The 24,557-nt window shown below is 49.0% G+C and overlaps 2 protein-coding genes across 2 annotated transcripts; both read left to right on the forward strand.

The window, feature by feature from the left end:
• The first annotated feature begins 585 nt into the window (after nt 1-585).
• Nucleotides 586-7,100, forward strand: LOC121155622 (small EDRK-rich factor 1). Its single transcript, XM_040979054.1, has 3 exons — nt 586-708; nt 1,274-1,382; nt 6,836-7,100. Exons 1-3 carry the CDS (start codon nt 702-704, stop codon nt 6,906-6,908), a joined length of 189 nt encoding a protein of 62 aa, XP_040834988.1. The 5' UTR covers nt 586-701; the 3' UTR covers nt 6,909-7,100.
• A 1,645-nt stretch (nt 7,101-8,745) lies between these two features.
• On the forward strand, nt 8,746-23,510 carry SMN2 (survival of motor neuron 2, centromeric). Its single transcript, XM_040979055.1, has 9 exons — nt 8,746-8,878; nt 10,737-10,808; nt 12,272-12,391; nt 13,774-13,974; nt 14,111-14,266; nt 16,091-16,186; nt 17,466-17,576; nt 19,346-19,396; nt 22,876-23,510. The coding sequence occupies exons 1-8, from the start codon at nt 8,801-8,803 to the stop codon at nt 19,391-19,393; spliced, it is 882 nt and encodes a 293-aa protein (XP_040834989.1). The 5' UTR covers nt 8,746-8,800; the 3' UTR covers nt 19,394-19,396; nt 22,876-23,510.
• Nucleotides 23,511-24,557: the final 1,047 nt, after the last annotated feature.

The following is a 24,557-nucleotide window of genomic DNA, read 5'->3' on the forward strand; positions in this document are numbered from 1 at the left end:
CTCCGTTTCTAACTTGGCGAGCGCAACAGTGGATGCTTTCTCGAAAATAAAGTTAAGAGCAAAAAAAAAACCCACTTTGCAATTTTAGGGTGTCCACACCATCTTTTACTATTATTCATTTTTATTTGAAAGTCAAAGACCAAGACCGGAGACCACAAGGAGGTAGGAGCTTCTTCTGGGTCTCCCACGTGGGTGCCAGGAGGCCAAGCACTTGGACTGCTTCCCAACAGAAAGTTGTATCAGTAAGTGGACAGCCAGGACACACACCAGTATCACATAGGATGCTGATGTCATCGCAGAAAGAGACTTCACTTGTTGCTCCACAAGACAGCAGGCCCCCACTCTGCTTCTCAATAACAGAACCAAAGAAACCGCTGGAGCATTCTTACAGGTGTTCAAAGGCAGCCTCCTTCCTGCGTCTGAATGAAAGCTAACATTCTTCGATAAGAAGTTTGATGCCGCTGAACGGCTGGTGCACACGCGCCTAGCTTTGCATCGCGCGGAATGCACCCTGCAAGCAGAGCAGCGCGGCCACTCGGTGCTCGCGGCCAGCACCTGCCCTCGCGCGCACGCGCAGCGGCCCTTGGAGCGCGCCGAGACGGTTGGCAGGGGCCCCCGGCCAAATGCCCGCGCGGGTGTCGCCTTCCAGGGAGGCCGGTGGCGACTGGCGCTGAGTCGCTCCCTTGCAGGCTCCGTTCGGCATGGCCCGTGAGTCTGCGGAGCGCTGGGCGAGGCGTCCGACCAGGGAGCATAGCAGGGAGGCGGGGCGAGGACTCCTCGCTACCGGCAGTGGAGTGACAGGGACGCACGTGGCTCCCATCCTCCTCGGGTGGTCGTTTGCACGGCCCCAGCGAGGATCCGGACCAGGAGCTCCTGCTGAGTCGTCTTTGGTTACAGGGCCTTGAAGATTAATAATGTTTTAATAAGGTCTGCCCTTGCTGGCTTTTAACAGTAAAGCTGTGATGGGCTGAACTTGTGTAAGCCGTGGTCTCTGTATTTCTGACCTTTGTCTTTCTACCCCATGCCAGCCATAAGCCAAAACTGACTTTGGGATACTGGCCCCAACAGTATCCCAAATGCCAGTTGTCCAGGGTAGCTTTGGCTTGATATTACTGTTAAACCTTTAAGCTACCTACCTCCTGATCTGATCAATTGCAGTTCTTGACTCAAAAAGCAAAGCAAAGTTCACACGCTTTTTTTTTTTTTATCAGAACTTTTTGGTAGAATCACTTTGGGACATGAGAGAAAGAGCCATGACTGTTTGCCTTTGCAGGTGGAAATCAACGGGAACTTGCCCGCCAAAAAAACATGAAGAAATCCCAGGAGATTTGCAAGGGGAAACGAAAAGAGGACAGCTTAACTACTTCTCAAAGAAAGCAGAGGTGAGTGGCATGAATGGCATTCTGTAGTGACAGCCAGGCCTTCGAAGATGACCAGCATTTGTTCAAACACTTGGTGAATTGCAGGAAAAATGGGCGATAAGGGGTAACCAAGACATGAACATGGGTTTTGTTCTGGGCCTGCCCAAAACACGTGGGGTAGTTAGGATCCAGGCTCGCAGGTGAAAACAACTCTAAACAACGTCACGCAGCTTCTCCAAGTCCAGCTGTTAGAACTTCATCTGGCAAGATAATGGTATGCATGATATTGTAAGACACTGTCTTGTATTTCCAGGAAGCTAGGAGCCAGTTCCCAAAGCAGACAGCCTACCCCATTACACTGCGTGACAAGTATATGTATGTTGTTGCCTGGAGACCAGAAGACTGGTTCAGAGAGGGAAGGCAGACTGTATATGACAAATGTTACAAAGCTGCTACAGAGATAGTTTGATGAAAAACCAAACAGAAAAGGTTAAAAACAAAGTGATGTACTTAATGAAACTTAAATAGTCACTCTCTTTGAAAAAAGGTAACTAGACACAGGACGAGGGGTTAAGATGCCAGCTGCCTGGGTTCAATACCACCCAGGCCCCTGACTCCAGCTTGCTGCTGAGGTCAGTGCCGGGTGGCAGTGGGCACAGTGTCAGCTCAGGTAAGCGGGACCCTGGTGTGTTTGTGGGAGACCTGGCTCCCAGCAGGAGTGAACCAGCGGATGGGAGCTCTCTTGTTTTCTATTCCACCTTCTATCAAATAATTTTCTAAAAGATGACCAAAGCTCAAACTCATTCTAAAATCTTGCCATCCAGGTGGATATTGGAGATGAGCTGGACAATTGGCTGCCCATGTTCAGTGTGGGCCATCAGTGGTTCCACTGGCCACGCGCACTAGAATCATCTGGGGCACGCCTCAAGTCTGTGTCCAGGTGTGATGAAATGCCCTGAGGTCAGCAGAATGCTACGTCTCCTAGGTTATACCTTGCACAGGTGGTTCTCCAATGCAGTTTCCATTAGGAGTCAGCATCAGTACCAACACTGTGGCACAGGCAGCTTACAGCAGTGATGGGGGCCGCATCCTCTGTTGGTGGCCAGTCTGAGTCTTTTCTGCTTCCAGTCCAGCTCCCTACTAGTGCCTGCCCCATAATGGGCAGTAGGTGATAGCCAATTCCTCGTGTCCCTGTCACACTGATGGAGCTCTGAGCTCCTGGCTTCAGCCTGGCTCAGGCCACCTCTAACTCTCATGGGCATTTTGGGGGATTGAACCAGCAGATCAAAGATCTCACTCATTCTCTCTTCCTCATATTCCACCCTGCCCCTCCCCTCTCTACCTCTGTCAATCTGGATTTCTTACAAAATAAAAAAAAATAATAATAATAAGGTTTTTATTTCATACTTTGATTCAGAGATTTTAAAAAAGGTTTATTTATTTTTATTGAAAACGCAGATATACAGAGAGGAAGAAAGTCAGAGAGGAAGATCTTCCATCTGATGATTCACTCCCCAGCCTGCCGCAATGGCTGGAACTGAGTTGATCCGAAGCCAGGAACCAGGAACTTCCTCCAGGTCTCCCACATAGGTACAGAGTCCCAAGGCTTTGGACCATGCTAAACTTCTGTTCCAGGCCACAAGCAGGGAGCTGGATGGGAAACGGGGCTGCTGGGCTTAGAACCAGCACCCATATGGGATCCCAGCGCATTCAAGGTGAGGACTTTAGCCGTTACACTATAACACCGGGCGCATTCAGTGATTTTTTTTTTAATATTTTTTATTGGAAAGTCAGAAATACAGAGAGAAGACACAGAGAGAAAGATTATCTGTCTGCTGGTTCACTCCACAAGCAGCTGCAATGGCTGGAGCCAAGCTGATCCAAAGCCTGGAGCCAAGCTGATCCAAAGCCTGGAGCCAGGAGCTTCTTCTGGATCTCCCATGTGGGTGCAGTGTCCCAAGGCTTTGAGTCATCCTCTACTGCTTTCCCAGGCCACAAGCAGGGAACTAGAAGGGAAATGGAGCAGCTGGGATATGAATCAAGATATTTATGATCAAAGTAATGAGCTTTGCCTTAAATTTGTTAAATTTGTTCATATTCCAATATGAGCATGGTATTGACCAGTGGATCCTGACAGTATATTTTCCATTTGAGAACGTGTCCCTCTCTTGAGGTGGAAAGGACACAGTCACTTCAGCCATGACCCACGCCCTCCTGGCATCTATATTAGCAGGAACCTGGAGGTAGGAAGCAGAGGTGAACGTTGAGGCTGGGTACTTCAATATCAGATGCAGGTATATTAACCAGACCTTGACATTTTTCAATGATTTTTTTTTTTATTTGAAGTCAGATTTACAGAGAGGAGAGACGGAGAGAGCTCTTCCATCTGCTGGTTCACTCCCAAATGGCCACAACAGGTGAAGCTAGCCAATCAGGAGCCAGGAGGCTTGTCTAGGTCTTGCATGTGTGTGCAGGGTCCCAAGGCATTGAGCCATGCTGCATTGCCTTCCGATGCTGCAAGCAGGGAGCCAGGTTGAAAATGGAGCAGCCAGGTCTAGAGCCAGTGCCCATATAGGATGTTGGTGCTGCAAGGCAGAGGATTGGCCTTATGAGCCACCATACTGGCCCCTGTACCAGCATTTTAACCATTAAGCCAAACGCCCATTACTGGATATACGTTTGAAAATGGGGTTTATGGAGCACCTGGCCTCAAATGTTTGTAGTTGATACGACATGTAGTGATTCAGCAAGAAATGCCAAGAGTAAAGTCGGGGCCCAGCTGGGCCAGTGCCTTGGCTTAGCAAGTTAATTTTCCACCCTGTGGCGTCAGCATCCCAAATGGGTGCTGGATTGAGTCCCAGCTGTGCAACTTCTAGTACAGCTCCCAGATGGAACCAACATATGGAAAAACCTCCTTTTCTTTCTCTCTGCAAATCTGCCTTTCCAATATAAACAAAACAAAGTGAGCTGCTTTGCTATAGTGCAGTTTGTGAATCACAAACTGTTTGGGGATGGGCACATATGAGAAACCTTAATTCTGGGTACCAGGTAGAATATCTAGGAGTCGTCTTATCTCTTCTTTCAGGGGTAAAAAAAAAAAAAAAAAGAACTAGAGTGGGGCCAATACATTGGCTCAATTAGCTGACTGTCAAGCACCTGTCATGATGGCATCAGATTGTGTCCCTGCTGCTCCACTTCAGATCCTTGCTTGTGGCCTGAGAAAGCAGAAGATGGACCAAAGCCTTGGGACCATACACCTATATTGGAAACCCAGAGGAGACCTCTGGCTCCTGGCTTTGGACCAGCTCAGCTCTGGCCATTGTCACCATTTGGGGAGTGGACCAATGGATGGAAAAGTTTTCTCTCTGTCTCTCCTTCTCTTCTGTATCTCTGATGCTCAGGTGAAGTAAACAAATCTTTAAATTCCACAATATTAAAAAAACAACCTAACTCCTATATCCTTTTAACACCATATGGCATGAAATTTCCACCTTTTTAGTGCTCTTAATTTTTCAAAAAAATGTTTATTGCTTTATTTATTTGAAAGGTATTGGCCCGGCGTGGTGGTCTAGCAGCTAAAGTCCTCACCTTAAATGCGCCAGGATCCCATATGGGTGCTGGTTCTAAGCCCAGCAGCTCCACTTCCCATCCAGCTCCCTGCTTATGGCCTGGAACAGCAGTCGAGGATGGCCCAAAGCCTTGGGAGACCTCCTACACCCGCATGGGAGACCTGGAAGAAGTTCCTGGCTCCTGGCTTCGGATCAGCACAGCACTGCCCATTTGCGGTCACTTGGGGAGTGGATGATTGGATGGAAGATCTTCCTCTCTGTCTCTCTTCCTCCTCTCTGTATATCTGACTTTGCAATTAAAATAAATAAATCTTATTTTTAAAAGGTAGAGTGACACAGGCATAAATACAAAAACCAAAAAAAAAAAAAAATTCACAAAATTTAAAAAAAAAGGGACACAGGCAGAGAGACGCAGAATAATCTCCTGTCCTTTAATTCGGTCTGCAAATAGCTGCAAGTGCTATGGCTGGACCAGGCTGAGGTCAGGAACCAGGAACCCCATGTACTTGGTTGATAGGAACTTCAGTTATTAGAACTGTTATCTGCTGTTTCCCAGGTGCACTAGCAGGGAGATGGCTAGTACATGGAGTAGCAGGCCCTGAACTGTCCCTCTGGCATGGACTTTGCATGTTCCAAGTGACAGCACAGACTGTGACCTCACAGTATGCACCCCCTAGGACCATTAATGTAATACTTTAGGGTCCTGCACAGTGGCTCAATTGACTGATTCTCCTCTTTAAGTGCCGGGATCCCAAATGGATGCTGGTGTGTGTCCCAGCTGTTTCATTCACACTTCATTCAGTTACCTGCTTATGGCCTGGGACAAGCAATGAAAGATGGCCCAATGCCTTGGGGCGCTGCATCCACATGGGAACCCTGGAAGAAACCCCTGGCTTCTGGGCTGTAACACCAAATAGTAAAAACCAATTAGGCGAGGCCACTGTTCCTTGCCAGGACTGGAGGTAGACTAAGTCAGTCTGGGCAAAGCCCCCACCTGTGTGCACACAAGCTCTGCCACTGGGAGGAGGCCTGATGGAGGAGCTTAGAGAACTCCTCTGTCAGGACACAGGCTCTGCAGGTGACCACAAGGACCACAGCTCGGAGCAGCCCAGCCCAGGCCAGGTTACAGTACACTCCAGCCTACGCGTGAGTCAGGTGTGTGGACAGGCTGGGTCGAGCCAGTTCATAACACGCTCTGGCATATCTGAGAACCAAGACAGGTTAACTCTGGTAGCCAGATGGTTGTCATTGTTTCTGTCTCTACCTGCCTGATATCAAATACCTTGATTTATATTCATAGCCAGGTCTTTGAACAGCCGCGATAGATATTGCTTCAATTTTGAAAGGGCTTTCAGGTTATTTTCTCAAGATCATGGTAACAATAGGGATGATATCCAAATTAAGTCAGCCTTTGAAGATTTTGAGTGTTTTTTTTTTAAGATTTATTTATTTTTATTGGAAAGGGAGATTTACAGAAAGAGAAGGAGAGACTAAGATCTTCCATTCACTCTCCAAACACTTTGCGATGACTGCAGCTGAGCTGATCTGAAGCCAGGATCCAGAAGCTTCCTCTGGGGCTCTGATATGGGTGTAGGGACATGAAGCTTTGGGCCGTGCTGTGCTGCTTTCCCAGGCTGTATGTAGGGAACTGGATGGGAAGTGCAGCATACAAGAAGTGAGGTGGCGCCCAGATGGGATGCCTGCCCTTGAAGGTGGAGGGTCAGCATGTTGAGCCACCATGGTAGCCACAGCTTTTTCAGTTTTTTTTTTTCATTCTTTCTTCCTGCATGAAATCAGGCATGTCATTTTCGTTTTCTTTTGAATGTCATGTGTCATCTGCTAAATGGGTCCTGTGTAGAATGCAAGTCCTCCCATTTCCACTAAGAGACTTCTGTCTTCTTGTAGGGACTCTGAGATCATGCAACAGAAGCAGAAAGTGGCTAACGACAAGAAGGCTTTGCAGACAAGAGAAAAGTGAAGTGTCCATGCGGAGCACCTACTGCCAGCTGGGTGCACCATCAACTCTCACCGGAGCAAGATTTTACAGGAGGCACCAGCACTCATTACATGTGCCATAACTTGTTATAAGCTGTCTGTTTTAAAGTTTGTGTTTCACTCTGGCTGTGATGTCTCTGAACCATTCACCAAAGAATAAAACACTACGCATGCACGTGTCACGTTGCTGAACATTGTTTTAGCAGCAGTGCACCTTTAGATGAGTGGATTGTGTAACGTGATCAGACGGTAGTACTTCTTGTCATAAACCTTTAAAGCAAATTTTATTTAATAGAACTTAAGATCCCTTTATATAAGTTTGCTTTGTAAATAAGTGGTTACTGCACAAACCAGATAGCGCAGACCACCTGCAGGGGTACATAGAAGGATTCACTAATACTGATCTCTGCTTGCACTGGTTTTTTTTTTTTTTTAATTTATTTTTATTGGAAAGTCAGATATACAGAGAGGAGTAAAGACAGAGAGGAAAATCCTCCTTCCGCTGATTCACTCCCCAGTGGCTGCAACAGCCAGAACTGAGCCAATCCAAAGCCAGGAGCCAGGAGCTTCTTCCGGGTCTCCCTTGTGGGTGTAGGGTTCCAAGGCTTTGGGCTGTGCTCAGCTGCTTTCCCAGGCCACAAGCAGGGAGTTTGATGGGAAGCAGGGCCACCGGGGTTTGAACTGGCGCCCATATGGGATGCTGGTGTGTGCAAGGCCAGGACATTAGCTGCTAGACTACCACACTAGGCCCAGAGTTATATATATAGTGTGTGATTAATGACCAAAAGCCTCATTTATTTGTACAATGGGTGATATGAGCATAGAGACTTTTCCCAGCGCTGCCATGATGCTAGACCTCAGCCGCAGGTAGGATGAAAGGCTGCAAAAATTCCAAAGAAGGCCCGCAGCAAAGCACGCAACACTGGACACTGTGGCAGTCCTGCGATTTGGAAGCTCCATGTTCTGCATCTTCCTTCCTGGAGCCTGAGCAGTCTAACCCTCCTCCTTAGGAGGAAAAGCAGGCCTCGCGGTCCAACTTTTAAATCTACTTGTACAGACACTAGCTTTTCTACCTTTGTCTGTGCTGACCAGGTCATGATACATGCAAGTGGCAGAAAGTTAAACTTGTAACGTGTACTAAAATACTATATATTATTGTGATCATTACTATGGTGGGGAGGGTGGTGAGAGAGGAAAAGGAGAGAGGAAGGGGTGGGGTCGATTTCTGTATTTACAAAAATGTACTGAGGAAAGCAAAATGAAAACAAACAAGCAACTACGGGAAAGGAACTCCTCATGGTAGGGATAAAAGGAGCCCAGTCAGTACCGGCTTCCACCTGCTGGGCAGCACTATAGAGACCAGGTATCAATAAGCCCTCACAGAGGACGGCGCTTGAGTGACGCATGCCCTAAGGGTGCAGGTTCGAGTCCCTACTGCTCCGCTTCCCATCCAACTTCCTGCCTGAGGCTCAGGTCCCTGGGACCTTGCACCGGCGTGGGAGACGCAAGAGAACCAGGAACTTCTTCCAGCTTTTCCTCCACGTGGGTGCAGGGTCCCACGGCTTTGCGCCGTCTTCTGCTTTCTCAAGCCACAAGCAGGGAGCCGGATGCGAAGTGGAGCAGCTGGGATGGGATCCCGGCGCGAGCAAGGCGAGGACTTCAGCTAGCGAGCCACCCCAGCACGTTAATCCGCGCGCCTTTCATGTAAACACAACCACAGAAACTCTGGCAACTGGATCCAATAAACCAGGACGCGGAGAGACGCGCACTTCCGCTCCCAGGAGCCCCGGCGGCGCCGGAAGTCGTCACTCCCACAAGGCCCCGAGCGGGCGGCGCGCTGCCTTTGGGAAGCTCACTTCCTTCGGGGAGCTCGCCATGTCGGTGAGCGGCGGTGGAGCTGGCTGCGGCCCCGAGCCCGAGGACTCGGTGCTGTTCCGGCGGGGCACAGGCCAGGTGCGCGAGGTGGCGGCGGACGCGGGAGGCCCGGCCAGCTCCGGCCTGCCCGGCTGGGCCAGCCGCTGCCCGCGTGGTCCGGCTCGAGCAGGGCGGCGTGCGGGGTCGGGGTCCCTGGGTGCCGGGTGTGTTTGGGCATCTTGAGCCGGCATCCTCGGAAGAGCTGGAGGACGGGGAGGTGGGCGGAGGTGGGGCAGGGAGGATGCCCGTGACCGCCTGTCGTGGCTGCTTGTGCCTGGGCGCACAGCGTGGTCGACTGCGCATCCTGTCCTCAGAGAACCCCCATCCACTGTGTGGCACCCCCACATTAGCCTGCCTTTTCCTGCGGCGATAGAACAGTGCACCACGCGACGTCTGACTTGTCTGGCCGTGTACTGATGTGTTGGATAGTAGTATCCTATTGCATATTGCTATGCTGTTACTGTTTTCGTTTGCTCGTTCATGAGCATTTGGGTTTTGTTTGTTTTTTTTTTTCTCTTCTTGTTTTCAGGCAGTCATATGCAGAACTGCTGTGGGCATTCGTGTCCGACACTTACTTGGGGAAATAGTTAGGCGGTAGGATAGAGGCCACTTCTCCACCTGCTGGTTCACTCCCCAGATGCCTACAGTAGCAGGTAATGGGCCGTGGCAGAGCCAGGTTCCCAGAACTCTCAGATGAGTGTCAAGCATCTGAAGTCCTTCAGCCCTCATCTGCTGTCTCCTAAGGGTGCGCAGGATCAGGAATGCCCGAATTCAGACCGGAGCAGGCCCTCGAGTATTGGGTGCTGCAGCCTTTGTCTTTGCTCAATGCCTTCTCTCAAAGGCCGCCGCTCACCGTGTACCTTTGAGAAGTTACCAGGGGGTCTGCGCGGTGGCCCAACTGGCTAACCCTCCACCTCCAAATTCCAGGACCCCACATGGGTGCCAGTTTGTGTCCCAGCTTCCCCGCTTCCCATCCAGCTCCTGCTTGTGTCCTGGGAAAGCATCAGAAAATGGCCCAAAGCTTCGGGACTCTGCACCCGAGTGAGAGACCTGGAAGAAGCACCTGGCTTTGGGTCAGCTCCAGGTGTTGCAGCTACTTGGGGAGTGAGCCAGTGGATGGAAGATCTTTGTCTCTCCCTCACCTATAGCTCTACGTTTAAAGCAGGTGTAGCACATTCCAACCAACAGTGTGTAATGTTCTATTTGTTCCACATTTTGGGAATGCCTGGTATGGTCAGTCTTTTATACATTGTAATATTAGAGTCTGCCATCTTTTTATTTGAAATATTTATTTGGAAGGCAGAGCTTCAGAGAAAGAGATTTTCCATCCGCTGGCTCATTCTGCAAACAGCAGCAACAGCTACAGCTGGACAGAAGTCAGTAGCTAGGAGCTCTGGGTCCCCTGACAAGAGTGGCAGAGGCCCACGCATTGAGTTCATCATGGAGTGCCTTCCCAGGTACAGTGGAGCCTTGTGGAGAGAGAGCTGGTTTGGAAGCAGAGATATTCCAGTCCGGGATGCAGGTGTCCCGAGTGGCAACTAAACCCTCCGCACCAGAGACAGGCCCCTCCACTGCACCTTTAGTCTGATCCGAGAAGGAGCTGAAATGGGCGCTGGGCTTAAACTACCTGCTCACAGTTGATGAATAGGAACTAGATTGTGGCACATTCATTTGGTAATATACCTCTCAAGATATGGATTCATGTCTGGCTGTGGGGGTGAGCTTACTGATGGCATCTCAGCAGGTCGGCTGTGGCTTTTCCCTGGGTTTAAGATGCCCGTTGTTGGTGTGGTTTGGCCACGCTGCGTTAGCACGGCTGTGGGTTCTGTCGCGCGCGCACGTGTTCACAGCAGCCTGTGTGAGCATGAATGGTGTGTTTATTTCTTCCTCTTCCCAGAGTGATGATTCTGACATTTGGGATGACACGGCGTTGATAAAGGCTTATGACAAGGCTGTAGCATCATTTAAGGTATGGACTTGTTTATTCACTCATTTGCTTTCTTATTCAAGTTGGATCAGAAGAAAAAGTCATCAGTGCCATATAGCAGAAGAGTGAAAGTTATCTTGTTTAGTTTTCATTTTGAATAGAAGATAATGTGAGTTAAATCAGATTTTTTTTTCTTAAGATTTGTTTACTTGACTGGCACTGACGGAGAGGTAGAGATAGAAAGATCTTCTCTGTGCTAATTTAGTCAGTCAGATGCCACAGCAGGCAGGTCCGGGCCAGGCCAAGGCCAGGGGTCAGGGACTCCAGCTGAGTCGCCCAGTGCAGGGCCGTTCTCTGCTGCGTGTCCAGGCCCATTGGCGGGGAGCTGGATGGGAAGCAGAGTGGTCAGGACTTGAACTGCTGTTACACACTGTGGCTTAGCCCACCGTGTCGCAGTGCCAGCCTCTAGAAGTTGTGGTTTTCTTAAAGTGTTGATAACCTGTCTAGAACGCCATTCCATTTGCAGAGGCAATTTAAGTAAAATGATTACGCATTTATTCCTCTTCATACTTTTTTATACTTAATACTTTTTAAAAGTGTTAAAGTATACAGGTCTTTACCATCTAATTAATAGGAAGTGGACAGTCCGAACTACAATTTGTTTAAAAATTGTTCATTTTTGTGAGAATGGAAGCTCAAATTTATAGACAAGAGGAAATACAGAGAGATCTTTCATTTGCTTGGTTCTCTTTACAAATGGCCATAACGCCAGAGCTGAGCTGAGCTGAAACCAGAAGCCAGAAACTTTTTCTGGGTCTCCCACGTGGATGTAAGGTCCCAAGGCTTTGGGCCGTGCTAGACTGCTTTCCCAGGCCACAAGCAGGGAGCTGGATGGGAAGTGGAACAGCTGGGACATGAACTGACACCCATGTGGGATCCTGGTGCATGCAAGGGGAGAACTTCAGCCACTAGGCTACTGTGCCGGGTCGGATGGGAAAGTTCTGTGAAATCCATGTTGAAATGGGTTTCACTGCGGGCTGTGATTGGTGGTATTGCACGGATAGATAGTCTGAAGAAAGGAGGGGAAAGCAGATTTTGAGGAAAAATAGTTTGGTCAGTCTCAATTTGACTGTGAAAATGTGAAACGGATCATTGGAAATGTTACATTGGGCCAAGGAGGAAACACCAGAGGTGGTCAGTCGCTTGCCTGGAAATCGTAGTTGATGCGCCAGAGGTGTATGGATTCAGCAGGGGAAGGAAGGCTACCCGCTGTTGAAGGCCTGCAACCCTCCCTCGGCGGGGAAAGTGCCGTGGAAACGAGGCCGGGAGCGAGCCGGCCTGACGGCAGGGCCTCCGGAGCTGCCCCTCGAGCTGTGAGGCCCACACACAGTTCCCACGGTGTGACCTGGTGAAGCGGGGCAGCCAGGGCCTTGGGGGTGAGAGGCCTTGAGACAGTCACAGTGTCCCGTTGTGTGACACGGCCGTTCCTGCTCCCCTGATCATAGCATGCGCTGAAGAACGGTGACGTCTGTGAAACTTCAGAGAAACCAAAACTCACACCTAGAAGAAAACCTGTGAAGAAGAATAAAAACCAAAAGAAGAATACCGCGGCGCCCTTGAAGCAGGTCTGTATATATTGGTTTTTTATTTATTTGAAAGTCAGAAAGAAAACACCTTCCATCCACTGGTTCATTTCCCAGACATCTGCAGCAGCTGAGGCCGGGCAGGGACAAGATGGGGAGCCCAGAACTCAGCGTCTGTGCCTCTCCCCCGAGTTCCTGAGCTGTCGCCTGCTGCGTGTCGGCAGGACGCTGGATCAGAAGCAGGGTGTCTCAGGCACTCCTGTGTTGGGCATTCCCACTGGTACTTACTCATCGCATCACATGCCTGCCCCGGAAACAGGTGCTTTGGTTTTGTTTTCCATAGGCTCAGGGATTTCCACTTCCATCCAAGGATTTCTTGTTACTGCCCCTAGTAAATAGTATAATAGAAAATAACTTCAGTAATTAGTACGTGTTATCATACAACTCCCAAAACAACTACTCACCTCTCTCTTCCATAGAAGTATGTGCTGTCAATAATAAAAAGCGTAGGGGTTAGGTGGGCAGGCTAGCTTGCTGGAATCAGGACTCTGTTTCCTCTGGGGTGGCAGCATGGGGGATGAGCAAGGGAATGCTATTTGGGAGTACTGAGGGCCTTGTTGTGTTTCTTTTTTTTTTTTTCTTAAGATTTATTTATTTATTGGAAAGTCAGATATACAGAGAGGAGGAGAGACAGAGAGGAAGATCTTCCATCCGATGATTCTCTCCCCAAGTGAACGCAATGGCCGATGCTATGCCGATCCGAAGCCAGGATCCAGGAACTTCTTCCGGGTCTCCCACACTGGTGCAGGGTCCCAAGGATTTGGGCCATCCTCAACTGCTTTCCCAGGCCACAGGCAGGGAGCTGGATGGGAAGCGGGGTCGCCGGGATTAGAACCGGCGCCCATATGGGATCCCGGTGCATCCAAGGCAAGGACTTTAGCTGCTAGGCCACCAAGCCGGGCCCTGTTTTGTTTCTTAAAGCTAAGAGATGGGTACCTTCTTGCTTCAAGAAGTTTTAAACTGTTATTTCCAAGGAACCAAAGAGCCTAAGTAGAATTCATGTTCGACCCCTGAGCAAAGAGACTCGGTCAGCTTTGTCATCGCCTCGGACGGAGAGGTGTGCCATTGGATGAGCATTTGCCTGTGTCAGAGCAGAGCACGGGACCGATGATGTGTCTCCTTCCTGCACACAGCAGGTGCAGGGGGTGCTCTCGTTAGTGTAGCCACTTCCAGTTGTGGAGAAGCCTTAAAGAGATGGAGGATTCCAGTGGATGTTTTGGGAGGCCACCCGTCATGCTATTTCATTGCTCCTTCCACATGCGTGAGTTGGGCCACTTCACCCTCTGCCCTCCCACCGACAAGGTGCTGGGCTGCCGCCTTTTCAAATCGTGCGTGCATGTGCGTGTTTGGGATGTGTTTTGTAGTGGAGAGTTGGCGACAAATGTTCTGCGGTTTGGTCCGAAGACGGCTGCGTGTACCCAGCTACCATTACTTCGATTGACTTCAAGCGAGAGACATGTGTTGTGGTTTACACTGGGTACGGGAACAGAGAAGAGCAGAATCTGTCCGACCTACTTTCCCCAACGTCCAAAGCGGCTGATGGCGTGGACCGCACGGCTCAGGAGGTGAGGGCACGGGTGCTTCCTTCCAGGGCGTGCAGCGAGCTGAGCGCCGCAGCAGCTGTGCGTCGGGAGGTGTTCATGTTTTCTTCCTACTGATTCCTGTGTAACAGAAGGACTTTTTGTTTTCCTTTTTTTCAAGAATGAAAATGAAAGCCAAGTTTCTACCGATGAAAGTGAGAATTCCTCCCGGTCACCTGGATGGAAACCCAATCACATCAAGTCAAAATCTAATCCTTGGAGCTCTTTCTTCCCCCCGCCACCCCCGGTGCCAGGGCCAGGCGTCGGCTCGGGCAAGGTAAACCTCCCAGCCAGGATGAGTCTCTTGGCAGCAGCACTGAGACATCGAACCCTCCATTCACGGATGTGTTGCTTTCCTCTGAGATGCCTGTCGCTGTCTTTGATGCTATGAATATGTGTTTTTTGAGAAGAAAATAAGTTTGTGGTTTTAAATAGTTGAAAGACTTGCCCAAATACTCCTGGGGGTCAGGGAGGGGGGCGGTGGAGTTGGGACTGATCAGTCAGCGAACTTGCTCAAGTTACAAAGGATAACAATACTTTATCCTCTGGGGCAATGTTACGCATGCGATGCATACCTGCAAAGGAGTGTATAAGTCACGTGGAGAAACTCTTGAGGTCTTCTGAGATTTTTTCATTTATGGCTCTTTTTGTTATTTATTGAAAGAAGGCGACTAGATTGTTATACGCTATGATATGACACCAAAAGCTATGTCCCAATCCACTTTTTTTTTTTTTTTTTAGTAAATCTGGTTTATTTTTCCTTGAATACTGTATGCTATTCAGACAATACATTTTTTTAAATATTTGATTTTATTGGAAAGTCAGATATACAGAAAGGAGAATAGAACTTCCATCTGCTGACTCACTCCCCAAGTGACCGCAACAGTCGGTGCTGTGCCGATCCGAAGCCAGGAGCCAGAAATTTCTTTGTTTTAACTTTTTCCATTTCTTTAAATTATATTTTTGACAATCTTTACATAGTTAATTTAAGGTAAAAAGGTTCAAGGGCTATAGGAAAATGGGTAAGACTGTTATTTCCATATTGTTTCCTTCATGTATCTGAGTAAAGGGGGGTATTAAGGGAGAAGCCTCACCCAGTCTCCCACCCATCCCATGTCCCTGATGTGGGGCATGCTCCAAGGGTCTTGCTCAGGTGGTGTTGATAGTTCACCAGTTCTGAATTGCTGCCAGTCTCACCACTCCAAGCACGATGAGGTCTTTGAAGAATTCACTGATTGACATAGTCCATCTTAGTATATTAACAGGAAGCTTAACTCACTTTGTCTCATTGTCACCCCCCTGTAATTTTTTTCCCCTAAGATTAATTTATTTTTATTGGAAAGGTAGATTTATAGGGAGAGAAAGGACAGAAAGATCCTCCGTGGGTTTGTTCACTCTGCAAGGGGCTGTAGTAGGCACAGCTGAGCTAGTCCAAAGCCAGGAGCCAAGAGCTTCTTTCAGGTCTCCCACGAGGGTGCAGGGTCCCAAGGCTTTGGGCCATTTTCTTATGCTTTCCCAGGCCACTTGCAGGGAGCTGGCTGGGAAGTGGAGTGGCCGGGACACGAAGGGGTTCCCGTTACCTGGAAAAGGGAGCATTAGCACTGGGCCTATGGTGTTTTTCTGTTGAGGTTTATAACATTAAGGTCTGTTGAATCTCAGAGGATCGGGGGCAAGTGTTAGATGCACTACTGAAGATGTCACTTGGCACGTTTGCATCCTGTGTTGTATCTGGGTTCTGCCCCAGGAGCTGCCCACAGGGCAGTGCCCGCAGTTCCCCTGCCAGGCCTGTTCCCAGCCCCAGATCTTGCACTTTCAGTTATTGCTGATACATAGAAAGGTGCTTTACAGAGTTTGTGGGAAATGGAGGTAAAAGATGTTTATTTTAGTGCATAAAATTTTGAAACACATTCATGAGAGGAGCTCTTTCAAACATTTATGGAAAGTGCACATTATGAAAAAATGGAGTTCAGAAATTTTTTTGCACAAAAACTTTTTCTGGGAATGTTTTAAAGCAATCATTTCATATTCTAGATAATTATTTATCATTTTGGTTTTGAACTGACATTGATGAATTAATTTGCTTTTGAAATATTCTTTGCAGCCAAGCCTAAAATTCAGTGGTCCACCGCCACCACCACCGCCCCTGCCACCCCATTTCATGTCATGCTGGCTACCCCCGTTTCCTTCTGGACCACCAGTGAGTACAAAAGAATTTAGAAAAACTACTTTCATATGTCATTTGTGTTTGAATGGAGTACAGGAGATTGGAATATATCTTTGACCATCCGTAGGGCTGGGATTTTTTTTTTTTTCTTTTTTTAAGGGGTATTTATTTGAGATACAGAGTGACAGAGTAAGAAAGCACTGCTTCCATTTGTCTATTCCTCAGGTGGCCTGGGCCAGGCCAAAGTGACGCGCGGTCCACCGCGCGGGCTTGAATCCTGTCTGCCGCCTCCTTCCTGGGGGTCTCAGCAGGAAGCTGCAGCAGAAGCTGACCAGCTGGGATTGACCAGGGTTCCAGTGGCCTGCCCCACGGGGCAGCGCTCTGATGGATGAAAATTAGAACTCAGCCTCCAGGGTTCGCTTTTTAATGCCACCCTGTTACCCACATGCTGGGCTTTTAAAGCCTCAACTCTGAGCTTCCTTCATTGACGTCTGTCCAGCTGGGAGGTTGTTCTTGTTAGAAAGCGTTTAATATGCACTATATATGAAGGTTTGATATTTTGCCTTCCTGCATATATTGGGATATTAGTTTCTGATTTTCCTAATGGCAGATTTTTAGGTATTACTAACTGTAGCAACACATTTTGACAAGCCGTATCTTGGGACAGATGTTCTACTTAAAACTTCAGCTTAGGTTACTCCTGGTAATGCATTCTGGTGTGTGGGTTTGCTTTAAGGAAAAGCAAGTGTTTATACTTGAACATTGATTGTCTGCTTTCTCATAGAGCAAAAAAAAAAAAAAAAACAATGTATTCACACCTAAATGTCCGAAAAGTGTTAAATACCACCTCTTTTTGTCTTTTAATCCCTGTGAAGGTTAGTTAATTTAGTTGATAGTTTTTGTTGCTATTGTTGACTCTCTCCAAACGTGGCTTTTTATTTTATGTGTATGTTTGAAAGGCAGGACGACACTGATTCAGTCCACGTCCACCAGATCTGCACCGGGCTTGAGGCAGAAGCCAAGTTCTCCCCCGTGGGTGGCAGGGGGCCAGGGACTTCCTAGGCGTGTTGGTAGGAAAATGCACTTGAACTGGCACTCCCATGTGGGATACCCACAGTGTAAGCAGTGCCTAAGGCTGTGTCGCTACAACGGCCCCGCCTGCCAGATGTTACTTAAAAAAAAAAAAATAGAAAAAGTACTGTGAGAAATAGGAAAACATAAAGTTAGCACTCAGCGAACCCTAGGTAGAGGGAATGTCCGGACTTCACAGTTTTGTTCACTGGATTTGAAATGTGCTTGTTTCCGTTTCCAGGTAATTCCCCCGCCCCCTCCCATGTTCCCCGACTCCCTGGATGATACGGACGCCTTGGGAAGCATGTTAATCTCTTGGTATATGAGTGGCTATCATACTGGCTACTACATGGTAAGCAAGCATTTTGGGGGAATTTCTTTGTAGTTGTGGCTTATTTTATGATATAAAAATAGCTTTTGTTATGTCGATCCTAAGAATTGAAAATTGCTTTGACGTTTAAAAAAATAAAACTATCAAAAGGCCCAAATTACTCCTTTTCAGTATATTTTTACATGTTTGTTACATAGGTGAGGGGGCTGCAGGCCCCTTGCCGGTCTCTGGGTGGGATGGGAGGGTGAGGGAGCAGGTCCCGTTCTCCATCCCTTGACCGTGGGGTCAGGGAGATGGAGATGTTCCAGCACTCTGCGTGTCTGGTCCCTTCAGTGTCAGGGGGCACGGCTGCTCCCCCTGGCTTCACCCAGGGATCCTGCCGGGGAGAGAATGGTGTTAGCTTCCTGGCATCAGCAATGAAACACCACTTCCCAGGCTTGCCAGCTGTCTGCGTCAGTGTATCCGTAGCCTTAGATGCTTGATGGAGAGCCTGTCCTGTAGCGTTGTTCAACCTGTGCTCTTTCTACTTTCTGGTGAGGCACCCAAGGTCTCTGTTGAATCAGAGGCCGGCTGTCCCATCCTTCGTGTGTATCACAGTATGTTGTCTCTCCTCACATGGGGTCAGCAATGGGGCAGCCCATTCCCACGGCCTGTGCTCCAGGGCCAGCTCAGGTATCTGGTGTTCCCTGAGGTTAGGGATCTAGTGGAATGGATCCCTGGCCCACTCCTAAGAGCCTCTACTGGGTTGGTCCCCAGATGTGGGTCTCATGGATGCTGTATTCTAGCACACTGCCAGACCCACTCTGCCCACTCAGTAGGACTCAGTAGGACCTGAGGCCTGGTCAGGGTGATCCTCAAGAACCCCAGCCAGGACTGTACCCAGACTGACCTGCAGCGCATGCCAGTGAGTGCTCTGGTGGATGCTATGGGTCTAACCTGACCTGCCCACAGACCTGGCTCTCACACACCAGGGAGTGCTGCGGCCTGGTCAAGGTAACTTCCCAAAACTTCATCCAGGCCTGTGTGCCAGTGGGTGCTGCAGACTAACCAAGACTGGCCCACCCCCAGCTCTGGTTCTTGCATGTGTTGGCAGATGTGACCCATAGATCCCATACTTGGCCCACTCCAAACCCTGAGTCTCTCATATGCCAGTAGGCACTGCGGCCTGGCCCAGCATAGCCTACCCCCAATACTCACTGATGGGTGCACATTTGGAAAATGTGACAAGGGCTTGGCGCTGTAGCCTAGCAGCTAAAGTTTTCACGTTGAACGTCCCGGGATCCCATGGGTGCTAGTTCTGGTCCCAGATCCTCCAGTTCCCTGCTGGTGGCCTGGGAAAGCAGTGGAGTACTGCCCAAAGCCCCTGCACCTTTGTGGGAGACCCAGAGGAGGATCTGGGCTCCTGGCTTCAGATCAGCGCAGCACCGGCTGTTGCGGTCACTTGGGGAGTGAATCCTCGGACGGAAGATCTTCCTCCATCTCTCCTCTCTCTATGTATCTGACTTATTTGCAATTTAAAAAAGTGACAAAAGTATTTTTAGGCCATTATATGTAGTATATGATGAAAGTAAGTCGTAAATGAGCTCAGAATGTTGTTGAACTTGGAGAAAGAAGAGAAATGTGTCAGGCGACAACCGCTGTGTTTACTTTGAAGGCCCCGTGGAGGCAGGAGCCGCCAACGTGCTTTGAGGTGACACTCATCAAAGGCTGTGGGTGTCCTACGGGAGCACGCCGAGGAGCCGCGTAAGCTGTGTGGGCTGTGTTTCTCACGTCCTTTCTTTCCCTTGCAGGGCTTCAAGCAAAGTCAGAAGGAAGGAAGATGCTCACATATCAATTAAGGAGTAAGTGGTGTCATTTTTTTTTTTTTTTTTTTTTTTAAAGATTTATTTTTATTATTTTTTATTGGAAAGGCGGATATACAGAGAGGAGAGACAGAGAGGAAGATCCTCCATCCGATGATTCACTCCCCAAGTGAGCGCAACGGGCCGATGCTATGCCGATCCGAAGCCAGGAGCCTCCTCCAGGTCTCCCACGCGGGTGCAGGTTCCCAAAGCTTTGGGCCGTCCTCGGCTGCTTTCCCGGGCCACAGGCAGGGAGCTGGAAGGGAAGCGGGGCCGCCGGGATTAGAACCGGCGCCCATATGGGATCCCGGGCGTGCTAGGCGAGGACTTAACCACTTGCGCCACCGCGCCGGGCCCAGTGGTGTCATTTTAAAGTGAACTCTCGCTCCACGTGCTTCTGGTTTGTGGTACACAGTGGTTGTGAGCATTTAAGCAGCAGAGTGTGGGAACATTTAACAAGGTAATGTAAATCATCAGGAAGGCACCTGGATGACAAAGCTGGTGAACCCAGGATGGAGCTGTGCCTCGCTGGGATCTTCATGGTGTTAGCGCGTCTTCACCAGCTATTTGGTTCTGTGAGAAAACAAAGCCACTCCTATGACGTATTGCATCCTGGCTGTGAATTGCAGTGCAGTAAGACGTGCAGCTTATTGCCTGTGGCGTGATCTGGTCTTCCGGAGCGTCACTGGGACCGAATTGATCCTTTAGAACTGATTCCCGTTTTCAGGAAGGCCAAGGGATGAGGCAGCCAGTGTTGACGTCAAGTAAATGGACAGATCCAGTTCCACATGGAATTGCAGAAAATAACAGCCCTCCTTTGTTCATATCCTCTGTTGTTTTACTATTAGGTAAATCATCACTTTTGTAAAAAGATTTATGTATTGATCTGAAAGGCAGAGTTACAGAGTTCGCTCCTACGATAGCCACAAAAGCCAGAGCTGTGCGAGGCCAAACCTAGAGCTCTTTCCTAGTCTGCACGTGGTGCTGAGGTCCAAGGGCTGCGTCATCCTCCGCTACTTTCCCAGGCTGTTAAACAGGGAGCTGGATTGAAGTGCAACAGCCAGGACTTGCGGCATCCTTGTGAGATGCTGACCCTCACATAACAGCTTTACCCACTGGACTACACGGCTGGGTGCACTGTGTGTAATGCTGTCCTGCCTTCTCAGCTACTGCTCCAACTGGGTACTCACCCATCTCCCCTGCCTTCTCAGCCACAGCCCCGCCCCTGGACACGCCCCCACCTACAGCCCCGCCCCTGGACACGCCCCCAGCTGCAGCCCCACCCCTGCACACGCCCAGCTACAGCTCCGCCCATGGACATGCCCCTTTCTGTACCTGCTGTAATGCATGGCTTTTCACATCATCTTTATTACTTACGTCTCTTCCTAGTGCTTAGTAGGAAGAACTTGTGGTTAGTGGAGGCTGCCATCCTATTCTTCCTTGTCTGCAGTATCTGGTATTATTTTTTTGTGAGATTGATGATGGGCTTAAAGATCAGTCATTTAACACCATGAGGAGTTGGGCATTCGAGCAGTTTCTTGCTAGTTTTCAGCGTTTCTGTTACGTTGTGCATGCACTAGGTGAATGGTTTTGAGAACTGAATTCAGGTCATAGTGTTTGACTTAGGGTTAATCTTAGGAACAATCTAACTTAAATACTGAGTAAAGGAGCATCACAGGCAGAAAAGAGCCAAGCCAGCCCGTCATCTGATGGACCAAGCCTGGTCACAAAGGGAAGACAGGGTTAGCTTTCTGATTTTTCTTGTTGTTAAGGAAAAAAAATCCTGGCTTCGGATCGGCATAGCATCGGCCGTTGCAGTCACCTGGGGAGTGAATCATCGGATGGAAGACCTTCCTCTCTGTATATTTGACTTTCCAATAAATAAATAAATCTTAAAAAAAAAAAGAATTTATAAAAAAAAATCCCAAGGTCTGTTCGACAGCTGCAGCATTAACTGTATTGAGCAGACAGACAGGAGCCGGGGCGATGGAGAGGCTGGTCGTCCCACGTGGCCCTGGCTGCTGCTCCGTTCCCCATCCAGCTTCCTGCTAACGGCCTGCAACAGCAGACGAGGATGGCCCAAGGCCCTTGGGGCTCCAGGCTTCTGCTTTTGCATCTGCTTAGCTCTGGCCATGGTGGCCATTTGGTGAATGAACCAGTGCATGGAAGACCTTCTCTTGAGAGAACCTACCTCCCCAATAAAAATAATTTTAAAAATTGTGAGTGGATAAATCACTGAGTTAAGTCAGGTTCTAGAGGTTAGCTTCTGTCAAAGTTTTGTTACTTTTAAAGATTTATTTATTTTTATTGGAAAGTCAGATATACAGAGAGGAGGAGAGACAGGAAGATCTTCCATCCGATGATTCACTCCCCAGGTGACCGCAACAGCCAGAGCTGAGCTGATCCAAAGCCAGGAGCCAGGAGCTTCTTTCCAGGTCTCCCACACGGGTGCAGGGTCCCAAGGCTTTGGGCCGTCCTCGACTGCTTTCCCGGGCCACAGGGAGCTGGATGGGAAGCAGGGCCTCCGGGATTAGAACTGGTGCCCACATGGGATCCTGGTGCAGGCAAGGCGAGGAGTTTAGCTGCTAGGCTACTGCACCAGGCCTTAAATGTACAGAGTTAGTGAAGAGTTTGAACATTATTGCCAAAGAGATGCTCTCCCTTGGCCAGACACCTCAAGCAGGAGGAGGTTCCCTCGCCCCAGGAGAGCTCCGTGCATTTCCGTGCCAGCCTACTCTGGCTTCTGTGAGCCAGGATGCCTGCCGCCTCTGGTGGCCCTTACGACCGTGGAGTCACCTGGTAAGGCAGAAGGTTAGTTGGCCTGAGGAGAAACGCGGGTGTGGCATGCACTCCAGTCCAGTCTTGTTTTTCAAGTATGATCGCTTCCCGGTTCAGCTTCAGCTGTTATCCTGAGATAACACATGTAGCATATTTCCAAGAAAAAAAGAAAGGTAATTTATACAGTTGGAGAAACTTTAAAAGCGATCTCCTAGGTTTCTATGTTCTGATGCATTTGTTCCTGGTTCCTGTGAGGCCGAGTTAGCTTTGAGCTGGGGTCTGCTTGCAGTGCAGTATTCTTGGTTAGCAGTGTGAAGAAGCTGTGCAGCTGGGTGCCTGAGCAGGACGGGGTCTGTGCTGCAGTAAGGAGTTAGAGGGAAAAAATTAAACCCTCATTTCATAAGTCTTGGTTTCAGGACACCATTGAGCATGAGTGAATATGAGTTGGGGTTTTATTGCAAATATTTAATATTTATGTATTTAATATTTATGTATGCATTTTTTCAAGAATTTTAAATAACACATGCATTTATAAGTAACATTAGCTATATTTTCTGAGCGATAGTATGTAATACTTATTTAATTCTGTGACTTGTCCAGTCAGATATAACCGTCGCATTTTACTGATGACAAGATGGTCTCGGGGAGGTGACATGGCTTTGGTCAGCGGGCTCCGTGTGTCTTCTGAATTCTCCCTGCAGCTCCCGGCGCCTCCGGTCGGCGTTGGCGAGGACCTGTGCACCCGGCTCCCCTGTCGGCCCCGCGGAGGATCTGGGCACGGCCCCGGGGGGAGCAGCCCGCACGGACATCTAAAGCGCCTTCTCCCCAAGTCCCTCGTCCCCAGGCTGCCCCCCGAGAGCCAGCTGTCTTGCCCAGGACCTGCACTCCGGCCTGCCTCTTCAGGACTCAGGAATGCTGCCGGGTCCCGGGGTCCCGGGTCTATGCTGCCGTCTGAAGTCACAGCCAAACGGAAGGGCGGGATGTCACGGGATGTCACGTTCACTGGCTGTGTCCATTGCTCGATGCTCGAAGATGGCCGACTGTGCCCTGTGTGCCATCTGTCCAGCAGCCCTTCCTCTCTGACTAGTAAGACTGGCTGGCTGGGACACAACGTTTTATCTTTGTCTTCGTGAATACCTGATGGGACAGCACACTTCCTCACAATTAATTTCCAGTTGTTGCGGTTCTCTAAAAACATTAGTCTCTTGTGGCTAACAGAAAATCTACTGAACCAGTGGTACTGTCCACGCGAGACTTCCCGAGCTTATAAACTTCAGCTGCGACATTGGGGGTCACTGGTGTTTTTCTACTTGGCAATAAAAAAGTAAAAAATTAAGTCTAGCCTCTGTTGAGTAGTTCTGTGGAACTATTCTTGTCTATTTTCGTATCTTTGTGTATTGTGAATTTGCATCCTGCCCTCGATTCCAGATCAGCACGCAGCACGCCTAATACAAACAGCATTACATGTCGTCAGGAATGAACTAGTTACTGCGGTGCTATTCATGCTTATCATTTAAAAACTCTCTCTTTCCATTGTTATTTTTCAAATAGTTTGAATCTATTCTTTAATATTTTAATGTTCTTTCATTTTTTAAGCACTGTTGCTCTGTTATGTCTGATAGTAAGACACGTATAAGTGGAAAGTGTAAGATACTATTATTTAATGACCATTGTGTAAGTATACATTTCACGCATGGATGGTGGGCCCTGTGCCATAGCCTAGTGGCTAAATCCTTGCCTTGCATCCTCCACCATCCGTATGGGCTCTGGTTTATGTTTTGGCTGCTATACTGCCAATCCAGCTCCCTGGCTGTGGCCTGGGAGAGCAGTCGAGGACGGCCCAAAGCCTTGGGAGACCAGAAGTAGATCCTGACTCCTGGTTTTGGACTTCTCGGCTCTGGCCATTGCTGCCATTCGTCTTTCTCTTGGGTGCAGGGTCCCTAGGCTTTGGGCCGTCCTCGCTGCTTTCCCAGGCCACAAGCAGGGAGCCGGATCGAAAGAGCATTCGAGACTCAGACCAGCACTCGTATGGAATGCTGGCACCACAGTGGAGAATTCAGGCCAAACTCGGAATGACTCATAAATCCCAGGTCTGGGTTTCAAGTGTGTCTACTGTGTTGTAGCTTACTTCTTTGATTCTTCCACATGCACCTCTTGGTCAAAGTGCAAGTTTGGAAAAAATGCGAGGTTAGGACTTTAGCTGTTAGGCTATCTTGCTAGGCCCCTATATTTAATTGTAAAAAAATGAAATTATCGGGCCCAGCTTGGTGGCCTAGTGGCTAAAGTCCTCACCTTGAACATGCTGGGATCCCATATGGGCACTGGTTCTAATCCCACAGCTCCACTTCCCATCCAGCTCCCTGCTTGTGGCCTAGGAAAGCAG

This window comes from Ochotona curzoniae, unplaced genomic scaffold (assembly GCF_017591425.1).
Source record: "Ochotona curzoniae isolate NIBS_2020 unplaced genomic scaffold, NIBS_Ocur_1.0 contig_293, whole genome shotgun sequence".
In the NCBI taxonomy this organism is placed as follows: Eukaryota; Metazoa; Chordata; class Mammalia; order Lagomorpha; family Ochotonidae; genus Ochotona; species Ochotona curzoniae.

What these genes read in the sequence shown, in the direction of transcription:
- LOC121155622 (XM_040979054.1), top strand. An exon ending in ACTTCTCAAAGAAAGCAGAG is followed by an intron (nt 1,383 to 6,835) that starts GTGAGTGGCATG and finishes GTCTTCTTGTAG; the next exon opens with GGACTCTGAGATCATGCAAC.
- SMN2 (XM_040979055.1), top strand. Translation starts at nt 8,801, where the DNA reads ATGTCGGTGAGCGGCGGTGGAGCTGGCTGCGGCCCCGAGCCCGAGGAC. An exon ending in TCCGGCGGGGCACAGGCCAG is followed by an intron (nt 8,879 to 10,736) that starts GTGCGCGAGGTG and finishes TCCTCTTCCCAG; the next exon opens with AGTGATGATTCTGACATTTG. An exon ending in ATCATACTGGCTACTACATG is followed by an intron (nt 17,577 to 19,345) that starts GTAAGCAAGCAT and finishes TTTCCCTTGCAG; the next exon opens with GGCTTCAAGCAAAGTCAGAA.